The 13087-nt window shown below is 40.2% G+C and overlaps 1 protein-coding gene across 1 annotated transcript in view; it reads right to left on the bottom strand.

Moving 5' to 3' along the window:
- The window catches only part of lrp1bb (low density lipoprotein receptor-related protein 1Bb), a 226081-nt gene that overhangs the window by 82747 nt on the left and 130247 nt on the right, over positions 1 to 13087 (bottom strand). Inside the window, exons 24-30 of the mRNA XM_070837556.1 lie at positions 11530 to 11727; positions 10671 to 10875; positions 6275 to 6439; positions 5688 to 5932; positions 1028 to 1159; positions 564 to 791; positions 197 to 371 (exon numbers count right to left, since the gene is read on the bottom strand). Coding sequence (XP_070693657.1) covers positions 197 to 371; positions 564 to 791; positions 1028 to 1159; positions 5688 to 5932; positions 6275 to 6439; positions 10671 to 10875; positions 11530 to 11727 — 1348 coding nt within the window. The remainder of the gene's footprint in view (positions 1 to 196; positions 372 to 563; positions 792 to 1027; positions 1160 to 5687; positions 5933 to 6274; positions 6440 to 10670; positions 10876 to 11529; positions 11728 to 13087) is intronic.

Raw genomic sequence — 13087 nt, 5'->3', positions numbered from 1 at the left:
GTAAGCCAACAAATTTTGATCCACCTGGTAAAGGTCTACACAGACATTTCAACCTTGTAAAACATTACAAGCTTCAAATCTTAACAACAGCAAGGTTTTGATCCCTCTTTCATTCCGGTAAGGTCCGTCAGGTTTCCTAATACTATGCATTGAAGGCGAGGTACTGATGAAGTGCAGACTGTTCTAATCTACTTACCCCTTGGCGGGGTGCACTACAAGGCACCTTGGCTTATCAATGCCGTGGATGATGGAGGTCTTCAGGGACCCATCAAAGCGGGCCACATTGATTTGCGACTCGTCATTTTCAGAGCTGAGCCAGTATAAGTTCCTGGAAAGCCAGTCTAAAGCCAGACCGCGGCAGTTCACTATGTCTGTCAGGCAGAGCATGAAAAATCTGTCATGGCTGTTTGCTTTACTAAACTATAATGTAAATAAGCTCAGGGAAATATGATACATGCACATGTGGACAAACTAATCAATATTGGTTAGTACAGACATACAGTGTGCTACATACCACACAGCACTGGCTTTGCATTTTGTATGGATGTCTGGAATGCACCCACCTGCAGAAATGATGGTCTCTAGCTGGGTGCCATTGATGAAGGCCCGTTTAATGGTTTGGGTTTTGATGTCAGCCCAGTAGATCCTCTCCTCCTGTGCATCATAGTCCACCACTGTGACATCATCAATGTCTGGCACCGTTAGCGCCGTCATGACATTCATATAAGGATTGTCAATGTCCACACCACGGATTTCAGACCGTCGCACATACAGGAGGAACCTTTTCAATGCTGGTGAGATGATTAAGAAATCAAGCACTTGGGAAATGCACCTTTGGATATGTTTTTTGTCAGATACAGCTGAGAGTGTGATTAGAACAGCCTGACGTAAATGCTGATGTCAATCAAAAAGGCAGAAATTCATATGTAAAGCAAGCACCTCTGCTGCTGTTTACGTATTATCCTATATTTTCACTATGATAACATTAGGGGAAAGCATGAAAAATGAGGCAGATGTTCTTGCTCACCAAAGCAGGATTGTTTGTTGGGTGAAAGCTTCATAAGGTGGGGACAGGTGCAGGACGCAGTGCGGTTGTAATTGATGAGACACAGATGTGAACAGGGACCACGTCGATCATTCCCTTCACATGGGTTAGAGGCTGATGGGAAGGTAGAAAAAAGGAAGAAAAAGGGAACAAAATAAGATGTTTGGGGCAAACGAAGGCATAGGCCAGGATAAACACTAAACACTGTTAACTGGAATGAACAGCCTTGGCAACATGACAATTGCAGGCCTGTCTGAAAATACATACTTTGACACTGGCAAAAAAGCATTGCTGACAACAACTATAATTATTACAGTATTCTTCTTGCTGTATAATTGCAGAAAAGAAAAGATAATGCTTGAAAGCATGACAGTTCTGAAAAGAAATATGAAAACCCTGGCTTTCATACATAAGAGGTTACAGACTCTATGTTAGAGAAATGGCACAAACCTATGTGTAATATTTAGAAGGTCTATTAAGTGCAAAGAAATAATGTGGGGTTTGGAGCAGGTATGCTGAGTTTGATTGGTTGATAGTTGGTCTCCTTTTTGAATTGGGTCTAAAAGGTTAAGAGACGTGGTTATTAATATAAGAATAGATTATGTTTATACTCTTTGTCACTTCTCTTGGATTCAGGGTAACACTTTCTCAGTTGTCCTCTTAAGGCTGGGAGAATATCCACTTTAAAACCCTCATGTTGAGACCTGTGCCGACAGTTTCTATTGGACAAGCACAGCAAGCTGACAATCAACAGTTTTAAAATTAATCAGAATCAGAATCAGAATTCCTTTAATAATCCCCAGGGGGAAATTGCTTTTTGTTACACACAGCTCCAAAAGAATAAGAATAAACTTCAAACACAAAAGTAAATCAGGTGAGTCCAGAGTCCAGGGTCCTCTCTTCTCTGGTGGAACAGTTCACGTACTGGGTGAAGTTTGGCAGCGCCTTTGCCATGGTGACATGGTTGAAGACAGAGATAGCAGTGAGTGCACTCTGGTGTAGAGTCTGTACCCGGGCTATGGCAGAGTGGATGACATCACACGCCGAAGTTGGGTTGGCAGAAGGAGGAATGTAAACAGTCACCATGACAACATGTGAAAACTCCTGTGGCAGGCAACGTGGACGAAGACCAACAGCAAACAGTTCAATGTCCGGGCTGCAGATGTGCTCCTTGATAGTAATATGAGCAGGACTGCACCACCTGTTGTTCACCAGAACGGCCCCCCTCCTCTCCGCTTACCGCTCCTGGTGCAGTCCCTGTCGGCCCGAACAGTTTGGAAGCCACCAATGGAAACATTGTCGTCGGGAATGTCCTGATGCAGCCATGTCTCCAAAAAGCACACCAGACTACACTCCCGGCACTCCATCTGACTCCTGGCTAACGCTGTTAGCTCCTCCATCTTGTTTACCAGCGATCTCACGTTGCCCATAGTAACGATGGGGAGACAGGGTTAATATTTCTTTTCCTCCATACGTCTCCGTCGTCTCCTTCTGGTTTCTCTCCTCTGCTGGTTCTTCTTTCCTCTGCAACCTCGGTGTATTTTCCTCCACAATTCTTCTGGAATTTGTGAAGATCTCGTGGTCAAGATGCCAGCAGGTTTCAGAGCGATCAGCTGATCACTCGTGTAGCCAAAACAGCTACCAACGGCTACCAACGGCCACCCGGCAGAGTTAAAGTAGTAGTTTCACAGCAAAAAGATGACAAGAGCTCTCTCCACCAGCATGTATTGGAGAAGGAACATCTTAAAAACATATTACCAGCAAAAAAAGTAAAACAAATAATTAAAAAGATAGTTAAAAGTAAGAAAAAATAAGAAAACAAGCAGAAGCAATCGTAACAGGCAGCATATACTTCCACACATGCGCACTGGAAACTCTAGAGGGATCTTATGGGCGTACTAAATTTGAAAGAGTCAGTTGCCATGAATTTCTCACTCTATTCAGAACAAATCACCCCTGCAAACCTACACAAAGCCAACTACAGTTTTATTACTGTCATGCAAAGTTTGTGCAACACACATCCATTTTTCCATCTGCGCTGGATGATTCATGTCAGACAAGTTCATTCAAAGTTCTTTTGTAGGGCTCCTTCAGCTACACATTGGAGAGCCCCATTTCATCACAAATGTGGCTTATTTAAAATAAAAAAAATCCAACTCCGTTTCAGCACGCTGGAAACAGCATCCAGCTGACTCAGTATGCTAATGGGAAGACATTTGAACAGCACTGCATTTACCTGATTCATACTCTTGAGGGATGACAACAGAGCAAAGATATTCATTTGCTCTATACTGTCAGATGTACTTGCAACAAATAAATATGCCCATTGCTATGCTGTCAAGGTAGTGAAAATGATGGTACTCTCTAAAATTAAAAACAGATGCTCATTTTCACTCCAAAAGTCATATTCAGGAAAAGCTCAGTGTAGTGATGCTACAAATTAGTATGCAAGCGCTCCTCTACAGTGAGAGACCTGTATTTGTTGTCCTTATCTATCTAAAAGCCTAATATATTCGTCATGATAATACTGGTGGCACAATTACAGTGTGATTTGTCTGCCTGCACATGACTGTGTGTGTTGTCAATAGCATGAATATTATATTGTTTGTGTAAAGCTTTGCACACACTGGGAATAACAATTATCAATGTCAAAGGATACAACTGAATTATCCTCAGCCACATCTTTATTCTACCCTTATTCAATTAAGGAAACAGGAAAAATACAAGGGGAAAAGGGAAGGTTATGTACTAGAATTAACAATATTGAAGACTCCATCATGCCAATATGTCTATAGAATTAATTTCATGCTACAAAATGAATTATACTGAGAAAACAACCCAACAACTGAGAAGGGCGATTAATAACTACAGGAGCATGTGTTGTGGTTGAAATGAGTATATTGAAAGTAACCCATGTGGAACAATAATGTATCAACATTAAAATTATTATCTCATTTTAATGGTCAAAAGATCAAAATAAATAATCTTCTCCACTGTCTGCAGTTTGTAATGATGCAATGGATCATGGCTGTGGGGTTTTTGGATTGCAAATATGCCCCCTAATTTGTGAACGCTCGTTTCCCACTGTAATGTTAAAAAACACAGCCCTGGCTTTGAAGTGACATGTAAAGTATTTATAGGCTGTTTATGGCTCCTGTGGAGCTCCCTGGTGGCACCTGCTGAATAGCTTCTCAGACCAGCTGCATGTTTTCATTCATTCCTCTCTTTAGTTTGCTTTGGTCCAGATGTTTGGGGTTTAGTGGAGCATCACATCTCTAGGCCTTGGTTGTGGCTAGAGTGGATAATAACCAGCTCCGCCTCCATTGAGCTTTTTTAAATAGGATTAGGCACGCTTACTGTCTTCTTTGGGTAAGCAGACCCATTTGCTCACACTTATCTATGGTGAACATTCATGAGAATGCAAATACAGAAACGAAACAAGCAAATTAACTCCTGACACATTGGAGAAGCAGTGGAGGCACTGAATAGATGGAAACCTGATTAGGACCATAATAATGCCCATTTAGGGATGGTGGTATGGTGACATTTGAAACTCGCCAATGCTGAAAAAGGCAATTGTGATAGAAACTGATCCATCAATCAGGTGGTCTTGGCAAACAGGGCCATAATGTTCCATAATCCAGGGTTTTATTTTGCAGCTTCTGCCTTACAAAGCCATCAAAAAATCATTTTGAAATAACAAAAACACAATGAAGCCAACTTAAGACAGATTTCATGCTATTAATTTCAGCTTGGCAATATATCTTGCAAGCTGATCTGCATATCAAATAAAGATTGGCTTAAGTGTGTATAGGCACTCTGTCAGACAGCACATCAGCTGTGGTCAGAATCTTGGCTTAGCTTTTCACAAAATTGATTACCTATTCCACAGTGACAGATACAGATTCAGAAGCATTCACTGAAAAGAAATTGTTGGCAATAGTAATGAACTATTTCATCCCCACAACACATTATTCACATTACTATTTGATTTGATTATTGGATATGCCACAATTATTCATTGCCAGATGTGGTTCTCATTCTGCACATTCAATTAAAAAAAGGTTTTGATATAGTGGTATGAGTCAAGTAGAATCAATTGGATGGTGAGACAAATACATTCAGGAGGTACCATTTACTCAAGCTTGCAAATTCTCTGCATGAGTACCTTATTCATTCAGACACATGCTCATTGATTGACAGGCCAAATGAAGGCGGACATAGAAGCTGAAATCAATTAAATTATGCTGGATTTTTTTTTTTTTTGCTTTGCAACATGTGAATGATTTCAGTTTTAAAAGATAATTTGTCCTCAGTCAATATTGTGTTTACCAACCGACTGCTTAACAAGCACTTCCTTTTTGTGCACAAGCCTGAAAATGTCATACCCAAAATCAAATGGTGCTCTTGAACGTTTTTAATTGAAGTTATGATCCTGGTCGCTTTTGAAGTGTAATTATTTTGAGTTTCTAATCAGAGGGCCAGATGATAAAAATGTTAAGGGTTAAATGGCCCTGCTACAAATATCCTAGGAAAGCAAAACTGACAAATTATATAGACCTGGTTATCGCTAACATGTCGGAATGTCTGTTTTCGGCAAATGTCTCATTTCAAAGAGACAAACTAGAAAAAATGTTCTCACCTTGTGGCTGCCTGCTAGGGTGGAATATTTGCAAGTCAAAGGGCTGAGCACTTGTCTTCTGGATGACTGTGACGTTTTGCCCGGTCCATTTATTGGCTCTTGCTAAAGTGTTCGTCCTCCAGTCCGTCCAGTAGACATTGCCACCAAAGAGAGACACAGCAAAGGGATGGGAAAGGTATTCGTGGCCCCTGAGGATCTCAATGACCCCACTTCCATCATAGAGTGCAGAGAAAATGGCGTCGGAGCTGTTCAAAAGAGACCAACACAAAGGGCCATATCAAAGTCTAAACTGCTCTTCAAATACATTGAAAGGGAACAGCAGATACAGGCAGATCAAAGTGAAGCACACCAGTCCACTGATGGAACCATTAAATTGTTCATGACCCTACTTTAAACCATATATGGCCATAGTACCCTAAATAATACATTTCCTCTATTATTTGATCCCCACTGGGAAAATGAAGATTCAAAATAAATTTTAACTGAAGAAATTGTGAACTCTTTGCAGTATATGATGTCAAACATGTATTAATGGTCATAAAAGGTGTGAATGCTTCTGCATGCAACATGAAAGCTCTGATGTATACCGTGCATCTGTCCAAACAATTCTTTTTTCCAAATGATCCAGAGTTAGTCCATTAGGCCAGGCGCCAATTTCCATATCCTTGAACACGATGTGTCGACCTCCTCCACTCATTGATGCAGCCTCGATTCGGGGGAAGGTGGCATCCCAGTCAGTCCAGAAGAGGATCCTTGGAGCAGAAACCCAAAAGCAACAGTTAGGACTGTTCATTGCACGTCTATTTTTACGAGGACAAGCGTTTTTTCATAGATACACTAAAAAGGGCTGCATAACCATCTGAGATCAAAGCCTCAGTCATTTGTACTTGTCATTATACTGCAGTATAACAGCAACTACAATGCTGCTGTAATTGTATCCATTAAGACAGATAGTGGCAGTGATGACTGTCCAAGAACAGCACCAGCGATCCAGTGCAACCCACAACATCTGTGACAGGCCTCGAAATGGGAGGCCATCTGTTTTATTATGACTTTTCGCAGCTCAATGAGGCCTGAAAATGAACACCGTCATTGATGTGACCATCAACGGTATCCTGAGTCCCACTGCAACCCAGCAAACAATGCCTCTGTCCTGCCTTGGCCCACAAAGTCAGCTAGAATGCAGAAGAAAATGGGTGCTCAAGCTTAAATCACAAACTGACGACAACAAAATAGTGTTAGGAAGAAATATCCTTGTCCAGATCAATAGCGTATTCACTTGATGAGGCCTCCCTGATCAATGACCCACTCCTTTGAGTGGATTCAAGTAATTAGATTAGAATTATTGCCCTGGAATGGAAATGCGCCTTTAGGCACCAAAAGCACCCATTAATCCTACTCTGTACAGCCATGAAATGTAGTCATCCTCCCAAATGTGAAAGAGTACTATAGGAGAGAGTGCATGAGCAGATTACTCATTTCTTAAGAGTGTTAAATTGATTTTAGGAATGTCTGGGTTTAGCTTTAATCTGAAATATACTGGCCAAAGTATGAAACTATTGGCTAGTTCTCAGATGCATAAGCTGAAGTAAGTACTTAATGTGAAATATTAGCAACACAAACAACAGAGAACTGATTTAGGTTTCTGTATAATTTGTCATACCATATATAATCTAAAATCATGTAGACACTGCTTTCTAATAAAAGTAACTACAATACTACTGTTATTTCCTTAATTGGACGGACCATAATGTACTCTCTTGCTGTTTTTCTGAAGCAAGCAAAACACATAAACTTACAGTGTCAATAAACATACTGTTAAAATCAGTCACATATAGGGTGATGCAGCACACCTGGGACATATCAGCAGATGTTTAGATGTTGAGTTGTGCCGAGAAGATCCCACAGGGGTAATTTTTTATTTTTTTTGCCATACAACAAATAAAATCTAAACTACCCAAATGAAGAGAGGAGCAGGGCAGCACGAGCCATACCAGACTACACCAGCCTTGCATGCAGATGTCACATGTGTGATAGAAATTCCAGGACTGTGGCTACAGCTGAGTCAGACCTATTTCCTGCAGACCAGGGAGACATTTTCCTTAGTGGCCTAATATGTATCTACATAAAAATGGGGATACACCTCAATTGTTGCCCTTACATAAGACAAGTATTATCCAGTATCAACAATTGAGATGATACAGGCCAGTGACATCATTACAAAAGCACAGGCTTATAAAAAAACAGAAAATGGCATTGCTTCAAATATTTCTGAAAACGGGATCAAAGTGCATATTATGTTTGGCTGAGTTGAACGACACGTTAGTAATCACGAGACATCATGTAGTTCACTCACACTATTAAGCACTTAGCACAGGGCTGGAATATACAAAATAAAGACCACAAACTACAGGATAGCTCTTATTCACTATTTACAATTTGCGATCATTCCATTAAATAAGAATTCATTATTCATATCAAAAAGTAATACATCACCTCATTTTTCAAGGCTGAATGCAGGACAGTTTCATTGAATAGAAGGCAATGACATGGATGTGATGCTTCTCCATCTTCATCACCTGTTTGCACCAGCAAACACTGGCAGTTGCGTTTGATGGGCACCTGGCCAAGACAGAGGCATAGCTTCTGGGAAGTGAACCTGGGTTTCTGCACGAGTGCTTTTTCCCTACCCAGCTAAGACGGCCCAAACATTTTCAAACCAGTATCTCTCCTCGCAGAACTGATTTGACCGACTTAGAGCAGCTGCTGCTGCTAGGCAACTGCCTTAACCAGCATGATATATTTTCAAAAACCTATGGTCAATTCTAACATCATTCTAATTCACTGACTACTTTTGTTATTCTACAAGGAAACCCTCAAAAAGCCACCCTCAAAAAAGTGTATGGGCATAGTTGCACATATAAGCCTGTACACCTGTTGTACCATAACTGAGATCAACCTCTGGAGAAAGTTGCCATATGACGGAGAACAAAATTGTACTGCAAGTTTCAACATTTTCACTATTTCATTTTATACAATTAGAAAAAGGAACAAATGTCCTTTAATGTGGCACTGAGTATTTTTAAGTTGAATGACATAATTACAATGGTCTAGCAAAAAATGTTTTTGGTCAAGGCCAACCATTAACACTGTACTACTTCTGACTGAATTTACCTGTAATCAGAGTGAGTGTGTTGTCCTGGTGCTTACAAGCTTGTGTGTGTGTGTGTGTGTGTGTGTGTGTGTGTGTGTGTGTGTGTGTGTGTGTGTGTGTGTGTGTGTGTGTGTGTGTGTATATATATATATATATACACACACACACACACACACACATATATATATACACACATTCTGGGTTTTTTTCAGGTTTCCGACAAGTGAAAAGTAAGCCTGTATAGATGCAAGATTCCATTACATTATAGTATTAGGTTAGATATATTATAATATATAATAACAAATATAATATAAGATTTGTCCTCCACTGCCAAATGAATTGAAATTGAATAAGAAATAACACCTGGGTCATCTGAGGGATGGTGCTAAACACACACACACACGCATTTTTTTCTTTTCTCTAAACTGAAATTATCATAAAATACCAACCTAGTAGGTCAAAACCTCAAAAGAAAACATCTAATAACACAAACATATAAAGCAGACTTTGCAGTGGTTAATTCAACAGATTAATGCACCATGTCTAAAATGCAGTCAGATATCCATAATGCCCATCTATTATCAGCAGTGGTCAGTGATTTTGTTGCACATTTGGTTTAACTGTGCCTTGCATGCTTGAATAGTGGATTGAATGCTGCTCTGTGCTCACATGAGGATGTCATCATTCAGTTGACCCTCAGCACCGACGTCCTCACACCCATGACCTTAACTTTGGATTAAAACATTTTCAATCCCTCAGTAAATTTGTACGGACAAAATGTTGAGCTATTATGATGCATTCTATTACGCTTCCCACAGGGCAGTATAAAACCTTACCTATACTTAAGCCATGTAAACACAAAAGCATGCAATGCTTGTAAAATATATGTTTCTTATTGTAAGGTGATAAATAAGTTGGCCTATCATTAAACACATACGACATGGCATAAAGAAAAAATGCCATTATACTATGACAAACGTGTTGTGATAAGCCATCCAAGATACCTGCAACATAAGATACATGCCTTTGGCCCTCTGTGTTGCAAGTTTGATGTGAGAATTTTTCTCTTTTTGAGTGTTTTCCTTTTTGCACAGTTCAGTTGAAATTCTAAAGATGGCAAGTGGATGGCAAATTGTTAAACAGTCTAAAAAAACAAAGGCTCAAACCGTCATAGGTGTGCTGCATTAGAGGCTAATAAGGAGTCAAATCTGTTACCCAAATGTGATGGTGTCCGACAACCTAATGAAACAAATCAAAAAGCTTATCATTAACACTTGTTATACCACGAAAAAGAAAGTGTTATCAATGCTCTGTTAATAGATGCAAGGTTTTCTCTAAAGTCTTGCTTTGTGACTGTGGGCATAAAGTAAGACTGACATTTCTGAGTCACATATCAGTCTACAGACAGGCTCCCCATGCGTCTCAGTGGATTAAACAACCATGACTTTGCAAATTGGCTCCAAGAACAGATCTCATTTTGGGCTTTTTATTTGAAGTTCTGCTCTAAATGTTTTAAACAAAAACATCACCAGAGAAAGACAATGAAAGGCTAGCAAGGCGTATAAAGCAGGAGCACTGGTTGGGGAGATATTAGCGACATCAGTTGTCATTACAGGAATGGAGTGCACAGCACTGTTATTGATGTAGTCTATATCTGCTGCCTTAATGGACCTAAACACAGCAAATATCTTCATACATTACATCAAGACAGATGCAGAAGTGAGGACTACAAGGAGGATGTAATTTTACTTTATTCCAATAATCTCAGCACTTGATGGATAGCACAGCTACCGGCAGGCTCTATATGTGGTGGTTAGTGCACAACGTACCCTTGCCCTGGGTCGAGGGCGATGGCCCGTGGATGCTCCATGCCCCCAGCAATCAGCGTGGTGCGCATATCTCCATTAAGCTTGGCCACCTCAATCTGGTCTAGATTGCTGTCAATCCAATACAGTTTCCCCGTAATCCAGTCCACAGCCAGGCCCTCTGGGGTGGCCAGACCATGCTGCACGACCACCTCAATCCCTGTCACCCCTGAAACAACAAGATCAGCAGCAAAATAACATGACACATGTAGCACTGATGTACATCGTAGCATTGGTGGTTGGTATCTCTTTACAGTTCCCAGGAAAACAGCAAAAAACTCCCAAAAGAAAAAGGTTGCTTTCAACAAGGTTCCATTAAACATGGTAAAAGGGTTTTCCCACAATATTTATATTGTAGCTGTTAACAATTATTCTAAAATACCATGTGTCTTACAAAAGAGAGGAATAGGTACAGCTAAGAGGTGATTCCTACGGCTCCACAGAGGGAAATAAAGGTAAGAGAGCCCAGTGAATGTTCTGCCACCCACAAAAATACGGAACAAAAGAGGAGCTCTGATTCATCATTTTAAGAGGGGGAGATACAGTACTCAGACTTCTGGGCCTGCAGTATTTTTTAACTCTGGTCAACCTGAGATAAATCTTCTGGGAGAAACAATATCAATTCACTGTATCAGGGCTGAGCACAGAATGTGTAAATACAATAGAATAAAACAGAGTGTTATCACCGGCAGTGTCTTAGACTTCCATTACAGCTGTTGGAGTACAGATGAGCAAGACATGACACTACATCACAGCAGTCTTTAGATATGTAGCAAATGTTTGTGTACTATATGTGGGTGTGTGTACTCATGTGTGCACATACCACCAGACTCGGAGAGCCTTCCCCTGTAGATCTTATCCTCCACCACATCTGTCCAGTACAGGAGGCTATGATTAAAGTGGAAGTCTAGTGCAATGGTGTTCCTCAGCCCCGGCACCAACAGGCTGTAGTCCCGCTTGTGAAGGTCTATTCGTCTTATCTCATGGCGGATTGAGAAAATGATGAAAGCCTCAAAGGGATCTGGCCAAAGCGAGACACGGGAAACAAGCAGCCATATTTTTTTTAGTAGTGCCACCTACGGCTGAACGATGTTTTGAGTAAATTGTTTGCGATAATATGTGACATCATGTACAGTATTGGACATTGTGGGAAGTGTTTGCACTGGCCAGCGAGCTGTGACAGCCCTCGTCTATTTCAACAGCAGTGTGACTGGAATGCATCAATTACCACTACACATAAAGCTCTGGCACATTTTCTAAGGTTTACACACAGATACACACAGATATAATATTTGTTTTACTTTGTACAAATATTTGTGTCAGAGCTACTTTGAAAGGAGAAAATTCTAAGTTCCACTTTAATAAGAAAGGCCACAGTTTCTCAGACAGTATCTGACCGCCTCAGCCCCTGGCTCACCACCTGCGCCCTTAAATCTTAAGTCGTACAGTCGTTGTACGGTACCAGCTAATGTCTAGACTTCTGTACTTACCTTTATTCATTCTTAAGCCACAAATTAAAGACAAAGCTTCTATTATTACAATGCATCCAAGAGAATAACAATAACAAGAGAAAGCTGCTTCATCGTGCCTTTTGTAGTTCATTTTTGGTACATTCAACAAGCCAGCATAACACATCCTAAGGGAATGGTTTGGAACATACTTGGATAAGTAATCAATAAGGTATGATAGTGCTAAACCACAGAGGGCCTTATAAACAAGTAAAATAATTTCAAAAGGTAACCAATGTAATGATGCTAAAACTGGTGTAATGTGTTATTTTTTCCTGGTTCTTGTTAAAACCGTAGCTCCTGAATTCTGTACACACTGCGCCCTATCAACCCATCAAGCATCAAAGCTTACTTACTACTTAGTACTTAATGCTAGTCAAATAGCTAGCTAGCTTGCTGTCCCTTCGTGTTTATAAATACCAATTTTAATGGATTGATAGCATCATTGTCCTTCAAATTCTTTTTCCAAAAAACCTGAAAGGATTGTAGGTAAAAACCAGAAAACAACTCACCAGACGATGACATGATGATACATTTACCATTAGCTTCACAAATGTTTTGTACTTTAAGTTAAAAAAGGGAAGAGCAAGGGACGGGTCTGCCTGTTTCTGGTGGATGTTATGATGACTTTACTGTAAATTATTGTCAGAGACCACCAGATACAAAGGCAACTACAAACATACGCATTACGGGCCTTTTTTTTTTACAGATTACATTTTGAATTCACAGTAGAAAAAGCACAGGTTTAAATGATTAATTACTGAGAATAAAATTCCATTTAGCTACTTTAGCTTCAGGGTCCTGGTACTGAGCATGGTTTCTCGCTGTGTTACACTGTTATGTCTTAATGGGACTCTAGAATAGGCCAATGCA

The sequence above is a fragment of the Pempheris klunzingeri genome, chromosome 10 (assembly GCF_042242105.1).
Source record: "Pempheris klunzingeri isolate RE-2024b chromosome 10, fPemKlu1.hap1, whole genome shotgun sequence".
In the NCBI taxonomy this organism is placed as follows: Eukaryota; Metazoa; Chordata; class Actinopteri; order Acropomatiformes; family Pempheridae; genus Pempheris; species Pempheris klunzingeri.
Note: the sequence above shows the minus strand (reverse complement) of the source record. Positions and strands in the feature narration are given on the sequence as shown.